The sequence below is a fragment of the Epinephelus moara genome, chromosome 8 (genome assembly GCF_006386435.1).
Source record: "Epinephelus moara isolate mb chromosome 8, YSFRI_EMoa_1.0, whole genome shotgun sequence".
Taxonomy (NCBI): domain Eukaryota; kingdom Metazoa; phylum Chordata; class Actinopteri; order Perciformes; family Serranidae; genus Epinephelus; species Epinephelus moara.
Genome location: NC_065513.1, coordinates 28357639 through 28375700, shown reverse-complemented (window position 1 = coordinate 28375700; position 18062 = coordinate 28357639). Strand labels below are relative to the sequence as shown.

General features: G+C 41.6%; 1 protein-coding gene and 1 long non-coding RNA gene across 2 annotated transcripts in view; one reads left to right on the top strand and one right to left on the bottom strand.

Annotated features, from left to right (window-relative positions):
* Positions 1-18062, bottom strand: part of ghra (growth hormone receptor a) — a 39873-nt gene that overhangs the window by 12895 nt on the left and 8916 nt on the right. Inside the window, exon 2 of the mRNA XM_050050912.1 lies at positions 12514-12635. Within this exon, the coding sequence (XP_049906869.1) occupies positions 12514-12631 (118 nt within the window). The 5' untranslated portion in view covers positions 12632-12635. The remainder of the gene's footprint in view (positions 1-12513; positions 12636-18062) is intronic.
* Positions 7679-12623, top strand: LOC126394226 (uncharacterized). The gene is made up of 3 exons (XR_007570355.1): positions 7679-7847; positions 8195-8310; positions 12494-12623. It is a non-coding gene; the product is annotated as an uncharacterized LOC126394226 (long non-coding RNA).

Genomic DNA, 18062 nt, shown 5'->3' with positions numbered 1-18062 from the left:
GGCGAGGAATTAAAGACAGACTGAGGCATTACTGCAGCAGGATAGTTTTTTGAGATCATAAACGAGTCTCTGAATGCTGCTAAATCTTACTTAGAAAAGATGACATATTATCTCACCAGCATGAACATGCATACAACACTTGCACACAGACATATAACCAGCCAGCATGCATAACATAAACCACAGACACCACAACAAAACACCCTTACAAACAAGCCCAACCCAGAGGCAGGCCAGACTGCTATACTCATCATTTATTCACACAGAATATGCACCATTACTTTGATTACTTTGCTGACTTTCTATTCGATGCCAGCGCAACCTCATAATTCATCGCATTCCGACGCCGTTGTGCCTCCAGCTCTGAACCCTTGCCTCCCCCCACCCCCTTCCCACCTTCCCTCCCTTCATCTTCTGCACACTGTCGTGGTTCCCAGAGCTTTGCTATTTCAACTCGGCCTCCCTCCCCCATCCAACGAATTCCAGCTGCCATCATCAAAGAGCTTTCTGCCGGCGCTGGGTGCAAAGACGAGCTTAGACAGATTACATAAAAAGTAAAACTGGAAATGTGTGTTTGTGTTTTGTTTGTGACTCCAGGTCAGACAACATTTCAGGCAACTCAAGCAAACATTTTTCATGTAATTTAATTCCTCATAAACAATATTATTCAGTCATTTCCTACTTCTGTTGCTCATATGTGTAATTATTTGCTTAAAGGAGCTATATGTAAGAAATCTAAAGCAAATAGTCGTAAAATCCTCCTAATATGTCACAATCTCACCGACAACAATAGTACAGCCAGAATATTCACATTTAAAAAACATTTTTACAGTCCGCAAACCATGTTTTGAATTTGTGTTTTGGCCTGTTGCGCCACCCACCACCGTCTACCAGTCACGCAGTCAGTAGANCCAGTGTGCCGCTGTCCAGCAACCTCGAATCTGTAGGGGGGGGGGGGGGCGGACATGACTCGCAGCAGTATTTTGAATTTGAGTGCAATAACCGTTTTGGCCACATTCTTACATACAGCGCCTTTAATATCAATGTCGTCTCACGGCTGCTTTTTTACTTTGGGTGGAGCAGACTCTAAAGCACACAGTGTTCGAAAGTTAACCTCTCTGTAAAGAATTAGGCTCTGCTGAGAGAGGTCAGAAGGTGGTGACATTTTTTTTCAAAAATTGTTTGCATTTTTGAACAAGGCTGTGGATGGTAGATGGACCTGATGAGTGTTAGAGGTGAAAGGTTGTGCAGCAACACCTGGAGAGATCCAAATTCTCACCATAACCTTAAAGACCCCCCTCCAGTTTTTGACTTTTTTAACTTTGTAAACTTGCCCATATGGTGTCAATGCCATGGCTGAGCTTTTCCACCTTGGAACTGCAGTGTGCCAAAGACAGTCTCAAGATTGGGAATTCAAACTGCCCGGGTTTGTTATGTCACAGACCTAAGGAACCAATCCTGTCAACTTGCAAGATGAGGCTCTCCATAACGTTACAGAAACGAGTAGAAGCCAGGTGTAGTCATATGTTACAGTACAGTTCAGTTCAGTACGCTTTTTTTTTCCACTGCAAAATGTTGTGGATGGTACCAATGGAACCGTTCCATACTGTCCCCATTTTTGGTCCCCCCTCTGTTGGGGTACCTAGCACACAGATCTGGTACTAAAAGGTGGAGCTGTGAACACTGCAGTCTGTTAATTGGTCAATAGCGGACGGTCACTCTGCTCAGAGCTGAGTTGTGGCTGGTTTTGAGGCTCATGTAACCACTGTTCATTCTGTGGAGAGTTTTACATATAAACTATGCCTATGAAATGAAAAGATGTTTTGTTGCCTTTTGCAGCAGCTGGACTCTGAAAGTAATTCACTGGGCCGACTGCCTGCAACTTTTAAGGTGGAAGGTTTACTTGTTATGTTACTCAATGTATGAGTTGACGACATGAATCCATCAGCACGCCTTAAATTTAAATTTGACACCTCTGACCATTAGTTTTTATTGTCTCTCTTGGATGACATACACTTTTCAGTCCCTCCAGGATCTTGTGGCAAAAAAACCTTGAATTTGCAGCAAATTTTGTTAAAAATTGCGATAAAAATTGCAGCATTTTAATGTGATTTTTTTGTGGGAAATTGCAGCAAATGACAAAAATTGCGGACATGACGAGGAGAAAAAAAATGTGATTTTTTTTAAACTACCTCCAAAAAAATAAGTCATGTAATCACTTGATATGATAATCATACTGAATATTACAAAAATAGCTGCAAATGTTTTTTTTATAGTTCTCTTCTTTCGTTTTATTTAATTAGTTTCAAAACATGGACTCCAATAATGTTGCAAAAAATCCTGAGTGAATATTGTAGCTCTCAAACGTTTCAAATGACGTCACATGCACGATGACTTCCAGTCAGCTGGAAAATGCGGAGAAATGCTGAAAAATCGCGGGACTTTTGAAAAATTGCAAGCCCCCACAAATATTGCGGAGTCACGTTGAATTTGCGTTAATTATTGCGATCCCAAGATTGCGATTTTCTGGAGGGACTCACTTTTAGTAATGAATAGGTCTTCGAGCGTTAAAAAATATATATTAATTTTGACTGGATTATGTGAACTGCATATCGTCCAATCCTCACTTGGAGAACAACGTCGTGGAGTGTTGTTCCTGTGGACTCCGGCAACACCAAACCCCTGAGCTTGCCTTAGAAGGACGAAATGCACAAACCCGCAATTTTTAAAAATCCCACTGAGAGGGACTCTCACTGCAGCCTGTTCATTTTTGTTCTGAAAATGTCGGAATAAACAATATGCAGACTGATAAAGGAGGAAATACAGTGAGTGCTGAATGGAGCAGTGAGTGACACAACCCCGCCCACGTGAAAGAACACTGGTTGATGTGGAAACGCTAGGGTCTAGGTACCATGTCTGATGGGTTACTTTTGGCTCCAAAGGTACCATACTGAAAGTGTGAAACAGGGCTTAAGTTTTCCTGCAGCTCAGAGCTGGCAAGATTTATCTCACAACAGCAACACATTATGAGCTGTTTGATAACTTATTCAAGCCAAAGGCTCATGTCATCCATTAGTGTTTATAAGCAGAAGTTTGTGGGTTTGATGAGCAGAGTAAATGAGCAAGTATGCTCAGGCTGGAGATGAGCAGCTGAAGGGGCAGGGTCATTTGCATATTCATAGTTCTGTGCATACTGAATAAGGCATAAGTGTAAAGTTACATCGAAGAAATTTTAAATTCAGTAATTTTGATGAGCACAGATGAGATTTTAGGGGTTTATTCAACACCCAGAGAGGAACTTTACCTCTCAGTATCTCTTTTTCTCACTCATTTGCTGACCTGTCATACTTTTTCTCTTACTCTTTTTATCTGATATTATACGGCTTAAACCTTTACATTACTGTAAGGAAAAAAAAAAGAAACTGGAACTGTTCAAGCTGTAACAGGCTCACATGCCACAGGGCAATGTCATCCTGACAGCGTCATATTGAATAAGTGCCATGCATAGGCTGGTAATTTTGTTGCAGGGCTTTACACCACGTTTTCTACACGTACTAATACATAACCAGTTTTAGTCATGGGAATCTAAATCTTGCCTGTACCTGTCAGCTGCCATTAAATTATCAGCAGTTGAAAGCCTTCGGCTGGAAAAAGAAACCTAATTTTGAGCGTGTGTGTGTGCTCATCCTGGCTACCCATATGTATCTGTCGGTCCTTGCGGGCTGTGTGCGCAGCTGAGACTGATAAACAGCTCTTAACTTCACGTCCTGTCTTCATCAGTCCATACAGAGGAGCTAGGAAACCACTTATCTACCTCGATGTCAGCTTTAGCCATTTAGGTTTAAAATCCAGTAAAAAGCTGAAATAAAGCACAGTTCTTCCGGATCTTGTGCCAGCTGCAAACAGCACTATAAAGGCGGTGAGAAAGGTGCAACCAGGCTTTATCAGTTACCACAATGTGAAATGCTCGACTGTTATGAGGATGGGAACGGAAATGAGGTTATGACGCTATAAATTGTGACCTTTTCCAGCTCATTTGCAGATTTAAGTCAATGTTCAGGTTAATAACGCTTCAAAAGGCTGCTGAAAGGGGACATGTGGAAAGGAAGAGGAAGGAAGAGAGCGAGACAGATAGATGGCAACATTCAGAGACAGTAAATCTGTATATAATGTTGTAACACCAGGAAAACCTGGCTGCAAAACATAAATGATGTTGAAAATAAAATGTATATAATTGTATAAACAGACAAATGTTGGATGATATATTTCCCTTGATGAAAACAAGATGTTTTTTTGAGACATGCAAATCTAGTTCTTTTATTGTGGGGTATATGTAGACAGGCTGCAGTTGCCTAAAACTGGTTATGCTTGAGAAATTTCACAGCCTATGGAGGTGATTAATTATCTGTCCCAGCTATCACTCAGTGTGGTGTCCCTCAGGGCTCAAGTCTGGATCCGTTGCTGTTCTCTTTATATATGCTACCAATATATAAACACAACTTTAATTTGGTTTCATCTTTATTTAGCAGCCAGGCTAAGCTGAACACGTTGACAGTAAAACTTCAGGATAATTGCTGGGTGACACGCAGCTTTCTTAATCTTAATGAAAACGTTCATCTTCCACAGTCATAACAACTCTAGATAATACCACAGACTAGGAATCTGAATGTGATTATTTGAAGGTGCATTAAATTACAACAGACATAAACTCAGTTGTAGATTATTTTTTTAATAATTGCATCTTTGTGCCCCTCTCCGACATAAGAAAAGTTCTTTGTGGACTAATATCCTTGACGAATGCAGCTCACTGCATTTCATAATGTCCCAGACTAGTATTTCCCGCATACAATTAGTGCAGAATGCTGCCGCTCAAGTGCTGTCTGAACATGGGGAAAATATTTAACACGTTCACTTGTGGTTGGTCCTCCTAAGTGTAAAGCACTTTGGCACAAATTAGGTTTATTTTTAAAGTATTAAATGCAGCAGCTTTAATATAACCTGATCAGCCATTACTTTGGGACAACATGTGCAGTTTGTGCGCAGGCTTTAGAGAGTATATTTATCCCTTTCTTAATTATGTTACCATACAGTCAAAAATAACACAAAACCAACACACAAATAGGCAGAAACATAAACACTATGAACTCTGAGTGTCTCTTCATTGCGGTATTAGCACGTAATTGCTTTGAATTGCCCTATGCTTGAAGAGAACACACGCATGGCTGCTGAACAGTAGAACCGGTTGTCCCCAGTCACTTCACTCACAACTCGTACTCTGCTCTCTGCTGACAGCGTAAACACAATTACAAGACACTCAGAGCTGAATTGTCACTGCAAGTCTAAATTGAGCCATAACAGGAAGGGTATAATGTAACCTTTTCTTTGGGTAAAGCTATCGCATAAAGTCACAAACACTGTGTATTTAGAGATGCTATTTTTTTAACCGTCAATATACGTTTGCTTTATGTCTCCTGAATAAGCAAGCCCCGCTTATTTGGTAAACTTATTTGGTACTACTGACTGCCATCTCAGCACTCATGCTAGATGATCCATATCGCTTCCTATTGCACCATCAGACTGTCTCTTTCTCTGTTAACCAGATGGCAAAATTGGCAGCACAAACTGACACCGTGCTAAGAGTAAAAGTGCCTGTCAGTCTGCACATGCCGAGTTCTACTTTATATCCCTGCGCCACAATTAATACACACACCCGCGTGCACTTTCCTGCAGCGCACACACACTAGTAGATGTGTTAATTTGTGCTGCAGTCCGACGGCATCATTTGTCTTCCACAGGGAATGCGTCTTGGATGACGAGAAAAAGAAAGAATGAGGACACGAGAAGAAAAATGGGATCAAATCTGGAATTTCCTCCATTTCATAAATTCACCCATACTGACTCCAGATTTAAACATATGTATTTTATTTTCTGTGGGAAAGAGAATATTAAAACCTTAAAAACTGAGCGTCAGAATGGAGGTTAAATGTTAAGTCAGAAGGCTATGTGGCATTTGAGACAGCCAGAAAGGGCGAGAAGTGGGCCAGAAGAGAGGGGGAGAAAGGTGAGAGGCTGCAACAAGATACAAACAAGGGAATGAAAACAGGTGATATAAATAACTGGCAACACACACACGCAGTTTCACACATAAGTGCACAGACGCACAGAAACACACACACTGAACTTACACCTTCAAAACAAAAACCGACAAAGAATATCAAAGTGCCATTGTCCGATTCTTTGAATGTGTTGTGCCTTTCCCCCCAGTTTCACAACAGGACCTACGGGTTTTTCCTCCCTCTTACAGTTTGGGACTGCAGAGTGACGACGAGTGCTCGCTCCATGTGATCCGCATAATTCTCATCAGCGCTCATAGCTTTGAAGTCTAACAGAAACAATCTGGTGTGTTTGACCATGCGGTGACCCAGTCAGCTTTGTCTTGTCTTGGCGATTTATTAGCCTGAACTAATGATGATAATCTCCTCTAATGCCATTACAGCCCACAGTATTGGCTTAGTTATGTCATATTACATCTAAGTGAGAGTAAATATAGATGAGCGGGGGTGTCTGGCTTGCAGCATGGACACCTGCACATACTGAGCGCACACATTTTCTCTCACCACCTTTCTCTCTGTCTTTTTTGTCCTGGCGTATGTAACTCTACAAGCCTCCCTCGGCGCTTCGGCAAGGTGTCAGACGTTTTCACATGGGACAAAGCAACATGTTACATTCAGCCGGCAACTGTGCGGCCTCACACTGAGGTGGGAGATCCCTGTTTCAGAAGTGAGCCAAAATGGCTGCGTAGCTTTTGTTATAAGTGGGAACTCACCTATTAAGGGCTTCTTTTATTTATTTTGTCTGTCTGAAAGAGTTAAATTTGTTCCCAGTGTTATGTGATTGTACTTTGCTAATATTTGAAGAAAGTACTGCAGCTGGAACGCAGGTCTTTTATGTATAAATGAACGTACCTTACATTCAAGCACTTGCCAAATGAGTTCACACAATGCATATCAAGCCTATTGCCGCCAGGGAAAGATTTTGCAGTATACCAGTGTTGAGGTGTCTGGTGTCTGTGGCAACTCTCCTGCACTGGCACACTGGAAGTGATACATCTTATGTCAACCAGCCAGAGCTAAAGGGAGCAGGAAGAGGGGTGAGACCATAGTGACAGAGCTGCAGCAAGAAGAATAGTGGAAAATCCTAAGAGGCATCTGAGAAAAGTTTCTGGAATGAAGGCTCAAGAAAATGAAAACACGTGCTTCTAAAACTAAGCACACGTCCACAGCGTTTTAATTATACTTACTGCATGTTACCCAATATTTTACCCATAAAAAAGGTATTAAATAAAACATTTTCATGCATCTCCAGTTTTACTTTGGCTCTCTACAGCTTTTCATGCTACTCCACAGTCTCCCCTGCTGCTAGTAGACTTCTGCCTTTAATCTCACTTATGGATATTTTATCTACATGCATCTGCTTCTTATTGCAGCTATCCTCCTATAACAGAGGATTTCACCACCATGCATTCTCTTTGTATTTAACTTCAGACACCATATCCCAAATGAGGCCCCGACTTCCCTGCTCAGAGCAAACACACCCACTGCTTGTCTTTGAAGCAGATGTAACTGTAGATTGTGTGTACAAGCCAGGCGGGCCAAACCTCTGCACTTTTACCACTGGTTACTACATCTGTGGCCAAGAGCACGGCCTCGCTCAACAGGATCGATCTAAGGAGCCTGAGAAGCAAGTCCTCCTAAGACACAGAGACAGACGCTCAGGGAAAGAAAAAAGAAAGTGTGCGTGTGAGGACAGATCGAGACAAACGACTACCACTGGCTATAATCACTTTGGTAAGCCTTTAAATACAGAGGGAGCATCTCCAAACGTCTACTCTTGGCTTGTAATGTGGCTGGTTCTACAACAGACATAAAAATGCAGCAGAAACAGTGTAACCCTCAGAATTTCAAGAAGGCTTTATTAGGTCCCTGACCTCAACAGCAAAATGGTTTCAAACAAATGATTTCTGCAACCGACTAGATGTGTCTGAGAGAAAGAGCGGAGGATAAAAGGTCAAATATAGACTGTTTTAAGTGTCGAGAGCAGGTGTCAGCGTTGGAGTTTATGCAGCGGTGAGCTTGAGAAAGGCACAGGCTGTGTGTGTTTGCTCATGCTATCAGCGGCTGCTTTGTGTTTACAGATGTTTTAACGGTTGTTGAGGAAGACGTGGTGGAGACCATTTTAACGATTGAAGGAGGTGGACCAGTCAAAACCTCACCTGGCTATCAGCGGTTTGTCTGAGAGCTTATCAGAAAGGTGATGTAAACTCCGCTGAGATAAAGACATTTGCTACAGTTTGTGGACATATATACAGTCAAAGGGCCCAAGGGCAAAGACGTGGAGGTAAAAACTCTGTGATATCACTAATTGATTTAAAGCACAGTACGAACAGACCCATCTGTTTCTCATTCGTGATTTAAATGGCATCTTAAGATGTAACCAGGGGTCGCTGTGTTGAAATCAGCCTTTTTTTGTGTCAATAATTTCTATAATATAACTACGATATAACTGTCTGCCCCCATTTTATACACATCATGCCTAAAATGATGGAGCTGCTCTAGTTTTCGTATGTCATCACACGCCCGTGGGAGTATCTCATCAGGATACTCTGATCCTGAGACTTGCTTCTCACTCAGCTGTGCCAAACTAGATACCCACCCTGCCTTTCACAACCAATGGCCAAAAGGCATAGCAATAACCGAGAATTTATGACACGTGTCCAAAAAAACAATTATAGTCATTAATTTCAACTCAGAAAGCCAAAATGGCCTATAACCATGACCACTTAATCCAAAAGGGAATGCTTACACTCATGCAGATGTGCTTTAGGCCATAGTTTAGCAGGCTCTCTAACAGAAAAAGGAGAGGAATTGATTTACTACCAAAATCTGTAAAACTGAAAATGTTTGGCTGCTCTGGTACCAACACTGGCACCAGAAATATTTTTGCATGGAAAAACACTAAAACAGCCCAGCAGAAAGAACAATATGTTCACAGATCATGATAATTGATCCAATGTTCTCAAACTTCAGCCACGTTGGTCCACTGAGTTGTTTATATTTCCCAGATTGCACTACGGACCACAAAATAAAAAAACATCTGAGTGTGACGCTACAATATACATAAAACATATAGCATAATAATGTCAGTATTTCCCCCCTTAAAAAAGCCCCCCAAAAATCAGAGAAGAAGAATGGTGTGGACTTGGTCTTCTTGGCAGAAGAAGAGAGAATGAGTTGGCATTCTCCAGTGGATGCCAGTGGTAATGTTTCCAGCTGGTTTTAACTAAACCAGCATAAAAAACGAAGAGCCCTGTTGAAGTCCCAAACTTTTTGTCTAACATAGATAGTGATTCACCATCCTGTTCAAGGATGCCATAGAAATATGGCAAAATAACTTATGAAAAAATGACCCCTTGCTTGCTTCCACGCCCCTACTGGGGTGTTATTAGTAGAGATGTGAACTGATGAATACGTGTCTTCCTTTGCATTATGATTTACACAGTCAATTTGTACATCTCTGTGTACAAATGCACACACTCCTCAGGTCAAACCAAGCAGCAACCTCCAGGGCTGAGAAATGGGCCCAAGTGCCAAAAGCTGCAGTTCATCGAATGACCACTTGAGGCTAGTTCTGACCAGAATCAATCCCCACAGATGCCCATGTTAAACTTTACAGCAGAAATAAACATATTTACAGCCTGGTACAGAAAAACAGTTTGGGTCTCTGTAGTTAATTTCCCCGCTCATGACAACCAGTGCCACACCTAGCACATTCAGCACCCTAGGCAAGCTTCCCCCATTAGCCCTAGATCTTTGAATCATTTTCCCTTTATGTTCGGGTTGGATTTTGGTACCCAAATGTGATCATTCTGTCTACAAAAATCCAAGATGGAAATGGCCAAAATGCCAAACCTCAGGCTTAATGCCTCGTTTCCACTTACGTATGTGACTGGTGTCTGTAGATCTGTGAAAATATGTGGATGATGCCTCTAGTGTCCAACGCAAGGAAGTGCATTTTTTACGGATGGATAAACACCTGATAGAATCAACCTGTAGTCATGGGGAAGAGACTAAGTTTGTCAATTTTTCGCCATCCAGTAGTTTGGAATATATGCTTGGAACATTATTTGGGACAAAAATAGGACAATTATGGCATGGCAACGATTAAGAGACGACATTGGCCTGCCAGGTACATGGTATTTTTTGTAAAATATTTAATTAAAAAGTAGTATGAATGGCTGAACGACCCATAATAACAATCTGAATATATATGATTTATAACCATATTTTAGCAGAACAACATTATTCAGATTTACAATGTGTTAAAAGTAGATAAACAAGTTTTTTTAATCATTCAAACTCACTTGACAATCAACACAGGCAACTGAATCGAAGGAAATTAGCTAGTTAGCAGCCTGTTAGCTAAGCTAGCACACTGCCATGCGGTTTCTCCAAAATCCACAGCAAAAGTTTAATATTTCTGAACGTACTGGAGGGGAGAGGTTTCGCAGGCACATTGGATATCATGGAGATTCCCATAGGAATGAATGGACTTCCGGTTGACTTGTCTTTGTACACATATGTAAGTGACAACCAGGCGTTATAATGGGCATCTACAAAGCAATGGGTGATGTCACAGTGGCAATGTCCATTATTTTCATACAGTCTATAGATCAAACCAGAAAAAACAACCCTGAATGTTAGTGACCTATCAATAACTTAATACAACATCTATAAACAACATGTCTTTTTAGACAGGATCATTGGGACAGAAAAGCAGTACCAGTGCAAATGGAGGGTAAAGGGAAATCATTTAGCACATGTCCAGGTAAATCCAAGTGGATAGGACATCGCACACAGCCAATATCACACAGCCAAAATTCCCCCAGTGTTTCTCCAGGTAACATGCATGCTCTCCATTCTGGCAACAGGTGATTCAGCGGCAAGACAGGTGGGAATGGTCTAGAGATCTCTCAGGTCTCTGTGTTTAATGCCGACCGGTTCACTTCTTAATGGCAGTGAGCACATGCACCTAAGAATACACTTGAAAGACAGCGACTTGCCAAAATATATATTCAAGGATGACATTTATTGTGTTGCCAAATGTTTTCGGTACCAATGTACTGTATGCAAAGTTAACGATCCTTTCACTGGAACTGAAGGAAGCTTAGCCAAGTGCAAAGACAATCAACAGCAACAGAAAGGTAAAGTAGAATAAAGAATCTTCTGCCAGTCAAATATTAGATGAATTGTTTCAGCTCTTTTTTATGTGTGATTTTATACAGGCAATGTCCCAAAGGCATGTGGATAAGCTCTTTTTACTATAATCCTTAAAGAAACAAACAAAGTGTCAATTTAAAGGCAGGAAGGAAAAAAAGTCCATTGCCTGATTTTCCAACATTTGAATTTGAAGGAAAGAAAGTTTTCAAGTCAGGGTATGCACAAGTAAAACGATTTTGAATAAGCACCAATTTCCAAATAACTTTATGCAAACTGGACCAGGCTCATGAACATGAAAGGCTTTTATAGAAAACGGTTTCTCATCCAGCTTTCACAAATGAATTCCCTCATGACATAAAATCCAGGAATTCAGACACAGCACAACCAAACGGCCAGACAGCAACGTTTTCTTTTTTTTAAGGTCAGAGACACGTTTTGACAAAGTCAACAGCAGAATTGATCCATTCCTGGGAGTGACTGTATCTAAGCTGTGACGATCTCTCTAAACCATGAGCTGTTCTAGCATAGGTAGACTTTGAATAAACACGTATTACAGCTTGGCTAGTTCTTGGCTAAGATCTGCAGGGCTGCACACTTTCACCTGATTTCAGCTGTGTGGCTTCGACCATTAAAGGAAGATGCCAAATCACCACACGACTATTACTCTCAGTCAGTTTTGTAATTGGGACTCTGAGCGTCAGTTGCGGAAATTATTTGGTAGAAGACAGCATAGTTGATTTTAAAAACCTATCTTGACCACCTCGTGCTTTAGGGAGTAAATCATATCAAAATCTAAGTTTGGCCTCTTTCCATAGCCGCAGCATTCTTTCACCTAATTATTTCAAATGGTTCAGTGACAGCAGGATTAGCTGGCTGAACATCCTGAATCGTCCTGTCCCTGGACTTTGACAGAGAAGCCCCGACCACGTATTTACCCTGGCTCTATTGATCACCAGCCTGTTTGACAAGCCAAACCAGGAAAGTGCGGCATTTGCTCAACAGTGAACCTTTCCTCATGTATCTGAGCAAACACAGCATTCTGCAACTGATGTCTGACATAAGACATGATAACAAGTGTCAACAGCGTGTCGAGCGCAAAACCCTGAATCACATTTGGTAATGTTTGATGAGCTGTGTGTGGAGAGCTTAATGAACGAAAGAATGATTTGTCTCGCATCAATTTATTTCTCCTGCGTATCTGTCCTCACACAAAGCAGATTCAACATTCGTAACCTACCTGGTGACGTCACGTGGTCCCGGCCCATGAGAAACGCTGATCCAGGAGTGGACAGCCAATCCAGGGAGGAAATTAGGAGAAGGACTACGACATTGGAGGAGGAGGACGAGACAGTCATGATGCTGCGGAGAGAGACAGAGGGGAGAATGACAGAGGGACGGAGACACAGTGATTATAATTATCAGTTGGACTCCATGATGACATGCTCATGTGAAAACCCTCCTTCCCTCACTTCTCTCTCCCTTGCTCTTTTTCCCCCTTCCTTTCTCTCTGGCCTGTGAGCACAAATTGTGGGTGCCATTTATTTTCAGCCGGTGTATGTGAAACCCAACACGGGGCAGGGTATAATTAATTATCATGCCAGGTTGCTGCCGCAGCATTTGTCAGTTGAATGTACGAAGCATGTTCTACTGTATGTGTATGTTTGAAACATTTTCACTCTATTGGACAAAGGGACAATTTTAATAAATCACTTTCTAAATTCAACCCATTTGAAATGATTTTGTCATTAGCCATGATTCCCTAGAGACATACCACACATCTACTGTAGGTTTAGAAATGACAGCAGGAAGAATCATGTGAAACACAAGCAAAAAGTCACTCACTGTAACCCCTCATGACGCTGACTAATAGTGGATGAAATATCAGGGTAATTAAACCTTTCATCATTGTGCCTGCTACTCACGGAAGCTAGTCAGAAACGCCAGGCCGAACTTTTTAAAGGAACAGTGTGTAAGATATCGGGGGATTTACTGGCATCTAGTGGTGGTGATGGTACACTGCAACCAGCTGAAACTTCTCCCGGTTAGTATTCCTTTAGTATTCATGGTTCAGGAGGTTTTTACTGAGAGCTGGATTATTCACAGAGATCTCTACCTCTCCAAAACAAACAGACACGTTGATTTAAGATGGTAAAAACAACGAATAAAGCAGTTTCACGATACAATTTTTTTAAATTTAATTTAATTTTATATACTTTATTAATCCCAGAGGGGAAATTCAATTTTGTTTGTCAATTACACACAGGTCCGAATACACACATGCACAAACTGGACCTATACATGCACTAAGTGGAGAGATGTCAGAGTGGGCTGCCCATGACAGGCGCTCAGAGCGGCTGGGGGGTTCGGTGCCTTGCTCAGGAGCACCTCGGCAGTGCCCAGAAGGTGAACTGGCACCTCTCCAGCTACCAGTCCACGCTCCATATTTTGCTCCGAACAGGGACTTGAACAGACGACCCTCCGGTTCCCAACCCAAGTCCCTATGGACTGAGCTACTGCCGTCCCCAATTAAGTGTTTGTCTGATGCCGTTCAGCATGTCGCAGATGAACCACTAGCCCAGCACCTGCTAATGTATGCTCAGCTTTTTTTCTCTGATACCTTAAGGTTCAGACGTTCAGGAGGTTTTTACCAGGAGCCAAATTATCCGCAGAGGTCTGTTCCTCTTCAAAACAAACAAATCTTGGGATTTCAAATCGGTATAAACACTAAATAAAACAGTTCCACATTAAAAAAAATCTGGGTTTTTCCTGTCCTGTCATCGCAAAGGGGCTTCTAACCATGGTAGATGATGCAAAAATGTGTAAATTTGAATGGCCATTTGTAGAGTGAGTGTTGGTTTGTTCATTCTGTAGAAACATGGCAGTACAACATGGCGATCTCTATAGTTGAGGACCCGCTCCCAGTGTAGATATAAACTTCTCATTTTAAGGTAAGGAAAACACAAGGATTTCTAGTTTAAGGTGATTTGCTAATATATCCCCCTAAATCCTACACACTTGATATTTAGAACATTTCTCTTGTTCCCTTACTTATTTTGAAGTACAGTTCATTTCTGGCACGAAGCTTTTATTTTGAAGAGCTGTTTCTTGCTGTAGAGTGAGCGACTATTGGACAGCTACTTGACAGAGACAGCAAACTAGCTCAATGGCATGGCCAAATGAAAGTATGACGCTGAATGTATTAGACTCTGGGACCTTGAAGTAATGACGAAGGAGAAATCTGGCATTGCTTTTTATAACCAGCAGAAGCAAGCCGTAAACACAACACTGACACAAGCACATTTTAGCTTGATATAGAGAAATCATTTGCAAACAGCTTCTTATCTACACATCCTGAAGACAGGAAGCAACATGGTCATTAATTTGGTGTAGTGTTCCTGAACACCTGATAAGTCCTATCTCCTTTTAGCTCTGTTTTGGTGACCGCTGCATCCAAAAATGAGAAGGATGAGAGCCGTGAGAGTGAACCAAAACAATAAAGTTGCAGCTACAACCAAAACAATGTAAGACACTAAAATACTCCAGGCAGCTGAGGGGAACTGCAGAGTCATGTGATCACCATCTGTGCGTTATTAAATAGCTGCACTTATCACATTACAGATAATCACTTGATCGACTCTTGATACAAAAATATTGATTCCAGCAGCTTTCAGCTTTTCAAACCCCGAACTAAATCAATGCCATGAACAAAAGCAGTAGTGAGTGTGACTTTTGGCTTTCGAATCAAGCTGCGGCAAAACACACAAGAATGTAGAAAGACTTGCTGGCAAAATTTATACCACACCAACACAGTAACATTTCCCCTGAGCCCGACTTGAATTTCCCAACAAAACCTTTAACACAGAAATGTGGTGACTGCCTCTCTCATCCAGGCCATCTACCTACAGCTAAAATAAGACTGTGTTTAAACAGTATGTGGCCTGTGATATAGAAAAACAGTGAAAAACTGTTCTCGGTCAATAAGTTGGTGTTAGCGGACAAGTTCTACCAGTCAAGACCCGACCTCTAAATATAGGCCAAACTTTCTGTCCGCACCCTTGGCTATTTACAGCTGTGTCTCCACAACTTCGCTGGGCAGCCAGCAACCCCAAAACGTACAGGCTATGTTTCTCAGGGCAACGCTGCCAGTATTTTCCTCAGTTCTGGTGGAGTCTGATGACAGAGAGTCTTAAAGCCATATAACTACAGTCAGCTATACAGCATTTAAATTATTCTCTAGGTTTTTACGGGAAAAACAGTTTGGCCTACGTGCCGAGGAATGGTAACATTTTCTTTCCATATGTAGAGTGACAACTACTGAGCAACACTGTGGTGTCCTCAGACACATTTTTAAGACCGACAAGGTTGGATAGAGCTCTGTGAGACCAAGTGGCGAGGAAATGCCTGGGCAAAGTTTATACAAGTGTTCGTATCACATCACACATCAAACACTGGCACCCATTTACAGCAAAAATGCAATCCATTCATTTCTGCATTAGATTTAGAGAGAAGCAGATTAGGAGAAATCTATATAATGTGCAGCTACAGCAGAAACAAACATTAACAGTGCACCAAGGACATAAAGATAAACTCAACAACCTTTACACACAGTTTGTCAAACTGCACAAATTAAAAAATGTAATGATGTTGATTTGTCACTATGTAACAAATTTCTCTGACGGTCAGTGCATCAACGTCAGCATAAACGCTCAGTTATATATGTGTGTGTGTGTGTGTGTGTGTGTGTGTGAGCGTGTGTGGCTAAAATCCAAACTCAGAGGCCGCACAAGGCCAAATTATACAATGCAAGAATTCATGGCAGGCAGCTGTCAAACAGCGAGCTCATCTGGCCTGGCTAAAATGCTCCATTTATAATCAATTAGTGCTCATTTTCTACATTTGACATCTTGCTCAATTTTGTCCTCAGATTCTCCCAGACCCTCCCTCTCCCCTCCATTTTGATAATTTATTATTCGAAAATCACGATTAAAAACGTGCCATATTTCTCCCCTCATGAGAAGCCAAAGCTCCGTCCAATCAGCACTTTTAAACAAGTTTTCTTTACTACTTTATGTAGGTTTAAGTTCTCTTCCCCTTTTTCACATTGTCTTTTCTTTCAAGTCAAACATTCCTTAATCAGTCGAGTAACCAAAGCACTATAAAGGAGGGCCAAAGCGTCCCTCCTCTCCAACATGTGGCCTCATGTTAATCCTAACATTAGTCTCCCCCTTTCTCATGTGAGAGCGTCTGTGAGAGCCCTGGAGAGGCCGGGGCTTCATCTCCATCTTGTGCACGTTTCTCCCCCATTCCTCTCCTTCTCTTGGCCAATTACAGCCTCTCACACTCGCGGGAAGGCCATCTAGGCCAATCGGAAAAGAGGGAGGCTCAGCCCAGGCCTCCTGGGGTCCCTTGGTAAACATTTAAGGCCTCTGTGGTCAACCTTCCTCCCACTACCTCTGCCCTAAAACGCACACACACACACACACACTCACACACACATGCACGCAACATGAGCACAACACACACACAGACGCACATCTTGACTCGGCACCCCACTGCCAGCACCATGCCTCTCCCATGTTTCCTTAAATCTCTATTGATCATCTGTGTTTGTTCGAAAAGGAGCTGTCAAGAGAGGGAGGAGGAGGTTAGGAGGAGATGGGGCGATGGTGTGAGGGTGAAGCCAAAGAAAATGAAAGGTTAGGGGGTGAGAGGTCACATCATCTCTGCGTTAGTCTCTTTTTCAGCTGCAGAGGAAAAGCACATGCACACAGAGAAATGTTGCAAGCCTGAGTCTGAGGTTCCTCCAAAGAGAAAGCAGAAAGACTTTGGTGAAGGTACTCTGGCGGACACTTCTCATCGTCAATTTACTTATTTACGTTCTTCCTTTTTTTTTTATACGAACTCATTTCTCAAGTTACGTTTCAGAATTCAAGTACATAAAAGTTTGGACATTATTATTTTGTGCTACCGTTCGAACTCAGATACATAATGGATGCATTAGGAGTACGGCTGAGGATCACAGCTTTCGACACCATGTTTGGAAACACTGCAGATTTTCATGGTTTCCAAAATCAAGAGTTTTATTTTATGAGTATTATGATACAATCGGTCCTAGTTTTGGATCCCTTAGGACATACAATCCAGTGCCTGAATGCATTTATTGTGCAAAGAGACAGTATTTTACTAGTCCACTATTTCAGAAATCATTTCGATTACCTAATAAGGGTGTCACAACTCTCCAGATCCAAAATTTGATTTCAATTTTGAGGTCAAAATTTAGTTTAATTTTTGATTTAAACATTTTTTTCTGCACTGATGGCTGTGCCATTGTTAGACTATTGAGTCTTGACTCAACAGATCATAGGTTTAATGCTCTGACAACTGACATCAGTGTTTTTCCCTTTAATATTCCTACAGAGCTGCACAACAAATTTTAATATCTGAGATGAAAACACATAGAAACATACCGCTACGGCTATTGACTCAATATCTAGAAAAACTTGAAAAACAAAATGGAAATTATCATCTATGTATCTATGTATGTAAACACTAATGTCATACATTCATTAACATGATTATACAAAAGCATACACTCTTGCACAAACATATATGGAGAAAATTAGGTCACCCTTAAATGGGATTATGACCCCATGCTGAGATGGATCCCTTCTACACTTCCAACTCTCAATGAGTTGTCATCCTCAATCTGTGAGACACACTCGTGTTTAACAGGTGCACACACACTCATGTTAAGCAATACGCCATGAGAGGCAGCAGTTTACAGTG